Source organism: Cryptomeria japonica, chromosome 5, assembly GCF_030272615.1.
Source record: "Cryptomeria japonica chromosome 5, Sugi_1.0, whole genome shotgun sequence".
NCBI classification, from domain to species: domain Eukaryota; kingdom Viridiplantae; phylum Streptophyta; class Pinopsida; order Cupressales; family Cupressaceae; genus Cryptomeria; species Cryptomeria japonica.
In genome coordinates, this window is record NC_081409.1 from 280139455 (window position 1) to 280149770 (window position 10316).

Below are 10316 nucleotides of genomic sequence, written 5' to 3' on the forward strand. Positions count from 1 at the left end.
TTTTTTAGAGTTGGCTTGGGTTAACAATCCCTACGAGCGGTTGATTTCAACATTTCTAGCTTTGTCTTCCTTTCTCTGTTGGTCCAAGGATTCTCGGAGGCTCACATTCTCTTCTTGCATTTTTTCCAGACGACAACTCTTTTTGATGAAAGCTGAAGACACAACCTTCGAGGTTTCCTCCATCATTTCTACTTTATCGGATGTCGTAGCATTCAAGAGATTGACCCCAACAGCATCTAAGGTGTAATCATTAGGTCTCATTTGGGCCTTCGGCTTGTCGACCTTTGGGAGCATGGTTGCAAAGAAGAGACTATCATTTTCCTTGCTGAAATGCGTCTGTACATGCGGAAGGGCTGGCTTGGCACCATCCTTCTCCTTTCTCTTACCGGTCTTGCCAATACGTGCAATCTTGGAGTAGGTAACTTGTTGTTGATAAGCATCTGGGTTTGCTATAGCTTGGTCTGCAAACGCTGCACCAGGAGAGATTGCAAAGGGGAATTGGGAAGTAGGGCCACCGAAAGAGGTCTAAATGGGATGTGCAAGCGTGGTTGGCGAAAACAACGAGACAAAAGGAGAGGCTCTTGAAAAAACTAGATCAGCGGACGCTACCCCGACATTTGGGGGAGGAGTGGACTCTCTGAAACCAAGCCTACGCAAGAAAATGGCTATATCAGGGATTTGTCGGAAAAACATTGCAAGAAGAAAATCGAGGGCAGGGAGCGAAATGGAGACCTGCGCTAACGCAACTTGAGGGTCAACCAGTGCTCCAGCGGGTACTAATTTGAGGGTAGTGGGGATTTGGGCAGGCATAGATGCGACTTGGGACGCTACGAAAGACACAGATTGAGCAAAGAGAAAGGGCAGAGAAGGGTGTACTTGAGCCATAGAAGTCACTGGTCACTGAGAGGCTGGAGGAACCACAAGGACCCGAGAAGACGAACCCTTCTTGGCAGAACCCAAATATTGCTTTTTACTGGAAGGGGAATTAGGTGCCTACTTCTCAGTCGATCTTTTGGCGATTTGGGAACAAGATCTCCGGATTGAACTGGTGAGAGGAAGAGGAATACTAAACTCGGTCTCTTGCTCTTCTACATTTATAACTTCTACCTCTTGATGTTGGGCCTCCTTGGGGGATGAGTCGCCAAGTGGGGACTCATCGCCTATCTCTTCATCTGATTTGTTGTATTGTCGCCATTCGACCTCAAAACGCTCATCGAAAGGAGTGTTCCCGATGTTAGCCCTGGGTTTATTCACTTCCTGATGGTAGATCCAGAAATCATCTCTCTTTTTCTTAGGCCACAAATCCAATCTCATGGCTTCTAGCATGCTCCAGGGAATGGACTTCACTGGATTGTACTATTGTAGGATAGAGTAAAAATTCAACCACGAGGGATGTTTCAAAACAAGAAAATCACTGGGACCCACATAGAGACTTGGGTCATTCACTGGTGGGTTGGTGTGTCCTTCCCACAAACTCTGTGATTCATGCTTAACCGCATTTTTTCTCTTAGACAAGCACCCGTCTGGGTCATAACTCCACACATCATCAATTACTACCAAGCCAAGTTGTACCAACTTGGAGGTCAAGACATTTTCGGCAATGCTCCTCCGTGTTGGTTAACGGATTGGATTTCTCAAAATTTACAAATAAATACTCCTGTTGCCCAAATAGAAAACCAATGATAACCAGCAGTTGGGTAAATAATTATTGTTCTTACCCTCTGCATTAAGGTCCAACTCCCTATATAATATTCAATGAATTTTGAATAATTTTCTCTTTATGTAATTCACTTTTAACCAGAAAGTAAACAAAAGGCTTCAACATTCATTAGTCAACACAATATGAATGCTTAATGATGGATAATGAAATTCATAATAAGACATTTGATCTCAAATGGAAATTAACTCTCAGGATGATAAAAGAATGTTTGAATTCTGATTGACACTCACTCATGTCTCACAAGACAAGGGGAATCAGAAAATTCAAAAGCTTACAGCTAGTTTCATTTACCAAATTGATTCGCAGACTTCAAATGAAAAATCAGAGAAAAGAAATTGATACACGAACACATAATCATTCCAACAGAAATTTTACACATTCAAAACACACAGGTTTCTCAAGTTGTATCATATATTTCATTCCACTCAAAGATGGGTATTTCACTGAAATTACAAGTGAAATTAGTCTGGTCCTTCAAGTTTTACACCAAAAAAATTCTATTGCGCAAAAACATCCTTACAAATATATATAGCCACCAGGCTTAATTGTCTTTTTAAATAAAATGCAAATATGAAATTCCAGAAACAACTGCCTATAACTGAAATTTAACTAAACAGCTACAAGCCGTAAATAGAGTCATAACTAAAAGAACAGAAAACGGCCTAAATTGTCTCTAAAGTGTGCGTGGTGCCACATATATTTCGCCACTCCATATGAGCCGTGGAGAAATTATGAACTACTTGGCAATGCAGGAGACCAATGTGCAGGATGCGTTGCTTCCAAACTTCTTTATCCATACCCACCTGCGTGACTTTAGTTTTATGCACCTCTAAGTGATCTGAACGGACAACCAACATGGATTCAATGCGGGCCACTCTGGTGAAGTCATCGCGAGTAAAGGATTTTGATTCTTTAACAGAATTGATTTTCCCTTTGAAATTCTACACCATATCTACTACCTGTTCAATGGTCTGTCCGTCTTCCTTCAGAAGTTGTACATCGATGCACTTCAAGTCTTTCTGCATCATGGCAATGAGTTCTTTCAATTCTTTTAGCAACTTAATGGACTCTTCATGACCTTGTTTTATGATTGAATTTCTCCATTCAATGGTTTCCTTGGCCACATGCAGTACCTTGTCATCTAAATCATTTACTACCTTTTCTGTAAGGAAGTTCATGACACCATACTTCTGTACATCTTTCATTTGAACCAGTACTGCAGCCCATTTTTTCCTTTCCTTTTCCCACGCCGACACCTCTGTTTCCAGCTCTTGAGTCACAGTCACAGCATCCTCATACGCCTTTACCAGATTAGCAATATACTCTGTTCCTTGCTGAATTATGAACTCAAGCCACTCTTCAAAGGTTTATGTCAGGACATGATTTCTCTGAACCTTATCCAACAAATTATGGTTCATGGGAGATCTAGGATCAAAATTTTGAGGAACCTGTGATAGGGGTTGTGGGCTGGGATGATGAATGGCGTTAATATACTCGGCCATCTGCTTCACGGTCTGCTTCAACTCTCGTTTGTCTTTCTCATCCTTCCATGTTCTGGACAACATTCGTTTAGCAGAGGACTCTAAGTGTTTTGCATCAACAGCCCTTGAAGCAGTTCCTAAATCAAGCTTTTCAACAACAAAATCCTGCTCCGTTGCGTTTTCTGGATCTTTGTCAAAAATAGGCTTAGCCACTTCAGCTACCCAGTGCCCTGTATTCTCATCCACCTCCAGCATAGCTTCTGCTTTTAGCTTTTTGGACTTAGGTGTTTTTCCAAGGCATTTGCTCACCATATCTTCCATGGGTACACTGACAGGGACTACATTGTGTTTCTTACTTATTGATGCTCCTAACCACCTTGAAACATTTGAGGATATCTTAGCTGGCGGCGTTTGACATTCGGATGAAACCATGGTCACCAAAGTAGTCACTTGATCGGGGCCTTCCCCAGACTGCTCCTTTTCTTTACCTGCATCTTGAGCTGCAGGAATCTCTGTTTCTGCTTCACCCATACTCACTTGCGCGTTCTCGGTATCAAGAACTATGATGGTTTCTTTTCCTGTGATGTCTGCACCTTTCCTTTTACTTCTGGAACGGGTGACTCGAACCGTTGAGGGGCCAAACAGTGGTTCTTTAAGTCTTCTGGTTTGAACCTTTTCACTTCAAGTACCAGTGACACCTGCAATATCAACAACAATGTTAGAAGAAGAAATTGGTACAGCAGCATGAAATTGCTCGACTGATTTCTCGACTAAGCCGGCAGCAAATTTTATTCCAGGCCTACGATCTCTTAACCATTTCTCCGTTCTCCTTATTACATTAAAGGTTCTTGACTGAATATTTTCTTCTTCTTTCCTATCCCAATCAATTTCAAGAATAGGTTGCACATGAACTCTTTTATTGAACTCTGGGTCCAATACATCTTCATCTTCCGCTTCTTGTATTCCTGCAATGTTCATGGGCAATTTCAAAGTAATAATTTGTTGTAAAGTGAACCTCGACCATAATCTTCTCCGAACTTCAAATTCATCACAGCAATCCTCCCAATAATCTTCTAATTGGGGTATATGTGAGAAGTTCACATCAACATTCAGTTGCTTCATTGCATATTCTTTGTTGTCGAACCCCTGCCGAGCAACATATGGCGGCAAATTCATCTTCTTGAGCTCCAATTCTAAGTTCAATGCATCAGAAACAGTTTGGCAACTATAATGTCTGATTTCAACTGGGAAAATTGCTTCAAATTCACTTTTCATCCCAAATCTCTTATCCACATGAGCTAGCTGTCTGCTAACTTCTAAAAGTACATAGTTGTCGAGAGCATATCTGGGTAATCTGAAAGGTTCATCTTCAAAACCTCCAATTTTGATATAAGTGAATCTAGGAAATTGAATGAAACAACTCCCATATGTGCTGACCAACTTTAATGCCTCAGGTGACATCCTATTATTCAAATTTCCCTGCAGTTCAAAAGTTAATCTTCCCGCAAAGACATCATTCCATCTCAAGAAATTTTCTGTGTATCTTTGTATTTGCAAATGTGGATAGCACTCGTAGACCTTCATTCCATTAACCCAGGGTTCCTGATGTAATCCCGACCATTCTCTGATACATGCTAAAATATAGAACAAGTATGAAGTCATGTGAAAATTAGCTGTTCCAACAAAATTACTCAACCCTTCATGCAATCTCTCAGCAATTACTTGTGCCCAGTCCAGGTATTTTTCACCAGCTAATAATACCTGAATGTAAAAATACATCCAATCCTCCCAATAGAAGGCATGTGAATTCCCCTTAAGCCTATTCAAAAGGACCACAATATCCCTAACTTCTGTGATGAAATGCTCTCTTGTTAAGGGTTTGGGCAACCTAGAACCTCCCTTTTGTATTTTAAGGAGCCAGTTCCTGGCTATGACGCTCCGATAAACACTTCTCTTCTTAGAGAAAAATGCGTATGAGGTTCCTATGGACCAATCTTCATACGGCTCTTTGTGAGGAATTCCAATTGCAGCCATTACAGTTTCTCTGTCAATCCGCACTAGCATGTCTCCATTATTGGCTCTAGTACACCTATTACCAGCATCATATCGGTTCATACATGCATATACTACTTCTGGGCAAGAAGCAGCAATTGGGAATGCAGCGGCCTCAACAAGACCACTATGAACTATCTTTTCCATCATGGAATTAGCTGTCAGGTTCTTGGCCCTCTCTAAAAAGTTATCTAACTCATCCTGAATGAAGGTTGTATCATCTAACTCTGAAAGGGTACTAACCAGGCATGATGTTCGACCCAATTTGGGCAGAATCGGTCTCATTTTTGCTTTAAATTGCGTCAATCAAACAGCATTCAATTCTGAAGCAAAGAATTACACTTTCCAATTTTCAGAACTAAACAGAGTAGGGGAAAATAAGCAATTGAACTCACCTGTCTTCAACATCAAACTATGAAACCCTCGGAAGAACTGAGCTAAATTACCTTCTGCGTCTCCACTCTTCGCCAACGGCAACAATAATTACCTTACCTGAGACGCCCCATATTTAAAGACGAAAAAGACTGAAATGAACCAACACACGCTTCGGCCCAGCTTATTCTCCGTGTGAAACCACTTGTGATTTGATATAATTCTGACATGCTTATTAATTAGAAATCAACTTCACACAGTCGACATGCCTTCTCATGATTGTTTCCATAATTACAATTTGAAAACACGAAAACCAAGGAAAATTCTATTTTGATTGCGCCGCCTTTTCTTTCATGACACCATCGGGCTGAGTTGAAAACACCACTTTGAACCTTGAACTCATTTTTAAAGAAGTTCATTGGTTCAAAGTTCAATGACAACAAGTCACATTCTCGAACAAGCAGAAAGAGACAAAAGGAACGTTCAAAAGCACGGGAATGAACCTTGAACCTTGAACCGTTTCAAAACAAAAGTTCAATGGTTCAAGTTCAAAGCGAACACAAGACAAGCACTGAAAAGACAGCCGCAAAACACAAGACAAAAGACCGATTGAACCTTGAACCTTGAACCGTAAAGGTTCAAAGTTCAAGTTCAATGACTATGCTAATGACAACTTGGAACTTTATGGAATGCATTTCTCTTGAACTCGAATTGTGAACTTTATTAAAGGTTCGACGAATGAGTTCGAAGCTCGTTTAATGAAGACTTAAGTCCTAGAAAATAATTACCCTCTTTTTTGATAGGCTATAAACGAAAAATAAAAAGGGGGCAACACTTCGTACGAGAGTAATGGGGCCAATAGCCTTGTGGTCTTTTGTTATGGAGGTATCATGTTTTCCCGCCCCTATAGCTCTATCAATCTCCACCAACTGCCAGAAAATTTCAAGGGCGAGGGTTCTCTCTGTGACATGGGTAGGTAGGCGGAAGGGTTCTTCAGAGAAGCCATGCACCCGAATAAAGGAAAAATCACTACCCAGAAACCAGTCACAAGGGGGCATTCATTGTACATCGAATTCATTTGTATTTGGGAAAAAGCGAGCAAGAGCTCTTCGGGGATCAAACCGAGATCATGAAGGACGGGAGTCAGGAAACAGTCTGAAAACTAGTAGGCATCGTATGAAGCTAGCAGGATGGGCGCCCAAACCGACACGGGCAATTTGTTTCCTAGCTCTTCATGAGTAGCCAATCGCATGAATTGGCTGAACAAAGCGTCATTCTAGTGCAGGAAAATGTGAACTAGGAATGAGGCAAACCTAAACCGTTGAAAATGTTGAAATTCAGCTAATTGCTTCACCATTTCAATGGCTATTAAGACAGAGAAGTCGAAATAGAATGGCCCTTTCTACTTCCGACATTTGAACAGGAAACCCATCATAGGAGCAATGATCTCTCGGTCGTTATCGCAACCGCATAGCCACGCAAAGGTCGAGGAGATATCTTTGAGGTCATCGTGCCTCAAACCATTGTAGGACAGAGGGAATCTTGGAGGCCCGGCTATTGGACTCTGATTCAGCGCATTGTGACAGAATGAGACGATATCTCTTCTAGTGTCCCAATGTTCCTCCATGGAGCTCTCGCCAAACACCTCTGTGCCGTCAAATATGGTACAACATAACATATCCCTAATAGCCTCTGGGGTTATGACTCTAAGAAGGGAGCCCTGAATTGAAGAAGAACCAGGCTCGAGCCTATTGGCGCATGCAGCTACAAACTCTGGATAGTCCGGAACCATGGGAACAACGAACTGAGGAGCACCACTATTCCAAAATTTGACTGTCGTAGATTGCGGCTCATTCCTATGATTTACCATCCTACCGCAAGCGGCTTCTCTGAGGTTCTTCGACTGCCTGTGAAGTTCGGGCTCAAATGAAATTCTCCAAAGAAACTATCACCATCACAGGATTGCGGGTGGCCAACTCTGATTTGGGTTTGGTTCTTTGATATTCTGGCTTTGGGGACACGGCGTGAGAGGAATACAAGAGTTCCCCGAATACATCTACCCACATTTTCCCTTGGAAAGAACCTGATGAGGCTGCTTCCATCTCCATCTTCTACAAGAAAACTTCTCTTTCTGACACCTCTGAAGAGTTTCAACGCTTGGGGGTGTAAAATGAACAATATGACATGCACTTTTGGAGACCTTCTTCCTTAAATGTGTCACATGCCTAGATTTGTGCGAAAGAGAGCATTTAATGACAAGTGCATGTCCGCACGTATGCCACTTCATTTTCCAAGTTGCAATTAATTCTAAAAAAAGATAAGCGTCGCCATCTGCGTTTCCCAAGGAAATGCATGTTCAGTCTGCCATTACTTTGAGCCACTTGAGGCGATATGTTTATCTGGCCAAATCCCCCCATTAAGGATAGACTCCACGGCCAGCGAGGCTCGCACAAGCCATAACAGACCTGCGGGTTATTGGACTTAAACACGTTGTACCTGTATATATGCATGGCGTCTGAGGACACCGCTTCTCTTTTCGAGGTAAAGGATAGGGCGTACGCAACCTTCAAGCTCGACTTCGTCTACTTGTGTGAGTTTATGAGAAAAAACAGCTGAGTCAAAAATCGGGAGCACTGGCTTTCCACTTCATTCATTACCTGGAGCTGAAAATCCACTATAAATATGTCTTTTCAAACATTCTTTTGCACAATATCCACCTCAACGGCGGAGTTTCCTAAAAAATAGATACTCCCATCAGGCTTACCAATAGTAAGGCTCAAGTCGCTTTCTTAGGCAATATATTAGACCGAAGGTTATAGGGGATGACGCGACGTAAAAATCCTCTGATCGTTGTTGCAATCAAATGGGTGCTTGGGGAGGACTTCATTGACGACGTGGACAAATACTGTGTCAACACAGATATCTATTCACCTTTTGTGGCTTCATTACTGGATGTCGGGATGACTGGTTATCTAACCTCAGAGCTAGCTCAAGCACTCTTCCCTCTGGAGTATCTAGGTGGCCTGGAGGACGTTGTGGCATACTACATTCCTTTCAGAGGTTTACTTCTGGCCTCGGATCTGCAGCGTTTCATCACCCTCGGCAAGGAGGTGACTTGGTATCCGCTTATAGGCGGCCTGAAGACCATGTCATTGTCGTCTCATTGCTTTCGAGCGGAGCTTGCCACGAAGTTCCTCCTCGAAGTTCATCTGATAGTGCCTGTTCCGACTGGCACCAATTGGTACACTAAATTCAGAGACTATATCTTCCCATGGATCTTGATGCCACATGTTCTCCCTAACCTGGTGCTTGTGTCGATAGCTCACAAGCTTGACGACGACTCTAGCCACGAGTGGTCGAAGAGAGATGATGTTGAAGATGAAGATGATGACTTCGAATTCCGGATGGATGAGGAGGATGATGAAGAAGATCGTTGAGATACTACCACCCTGTTTCAAAAGTTTGTCCCTTTATTTCTCAAATATAGGTCGCACGCCTTTTGCATGTATTGTACCAAGATACTTATAATATAATGATTTCATTTTGCTTGCTCAAGGCGTATCTTGTAGTTCACTTTTTCTTTTGGGAATGCATGAAGAAACATAATTAAATAAATAAGGCATGCTAAAATACATTATTTACATTATTTTACATTAGGAAATTTGCTACTAGTGAAAGGGTTTGAGATGAAACCCGTTGACCGGGATTCCGAGAGATTTCCCCTACATATTCTCGAGATCAAAAGCATTAAAACCCTTGCAATTCGTAATGTGGAAGGGTCTCTCCCATAAACCATCAAATTTAGCATGTTGACCAAGCTTGGTTGCTCTCTCATTATACTTCAAAACAAGGTCGCCTTGTTTGAGTCTCGGGTCTGAACTTTTCTTATTGTCAAACCACCTCTTAACAGTTTGCTGGTGGTTTTGAAGGGATAAAAATGCTACTTCCCTTGCTTCCTCTAGCTCCATAAGCTCTGCCAATCTCACCTCCATGGGATCATTTTCGGTCACCTCAATAGATTTGAGTAACTGTAAGGTGAGGATCTCCAAAGACACGGGGAATAAAGCATCCTTGCAGTAGACCAACTTGTATGGTGAGTTCTTTAGAATTTGCTTGCGCGTGATCCAGTCTGCCCATAACGCGCTTCTCAAGTGGTGATGCCACTCCCTTTTGTGCTCAGAGCTCATCCTTTTAATGGGTCTTATGAGATTCTTGTTAGTGGACTCGGCTAGGCCATTTCCCTATGGATAGTAGTTTGAGGTCTTCAGGTAGATACCTTGATTGAGAGCAAACTGAGTGACTCGTGACCCGGTGAATGCTCATGCATTGTCCAATATTATGGTCTTTGGTGGACCATACCGGCACACTAAGTCTTCCAAAAATGCTAATATCTCTGTCTATGATGAATTCCTCAGGGGGACAGCCTTGGACCATCTAGTGAAGTAGTCAGTAGCAGTCAGGATCCACTTGTGTTCAGCTGAGATTGGAGACATGATCATTCCTATGAAATCAAAACCCCATTGAACAAAGGGTTCTTACACCATTATGGGCCTAAGCGGCATTGTCGTCTTTCTGCACCTACCACTGTAGTACTAGCATTCTTTGCATTCTCTTACCAGAGTATGTGCATCTTTAAACATAGAGGGCCAGAAGTACCCAACATGGGTGATCTTAATGATGGTGGTTTGTGT

At 42.2% G+C, this 10316-nt stretch overlaps 1 protein-coding gene across 1 annotated transcript; it reads right to left on the reverse strand.

Moving 5' to 3' along the window:
• Positions 1-9347: 9347 nt before the first annotated feature.
• On the reverse strand, positions 9348-9812 carry LOC131875875 (uncharacterized). The gene has a single exon (XM_059220578.1). The coding sequence runs from the start codon at positions 9810-9812 to the stop codon at positions 9348-9350; it is 465 nt and encodes a 154-aa protein (XP_059076561.1).
• Between the last annotated feature and the right edge of the window lie 504 nt (positions 9813-10316).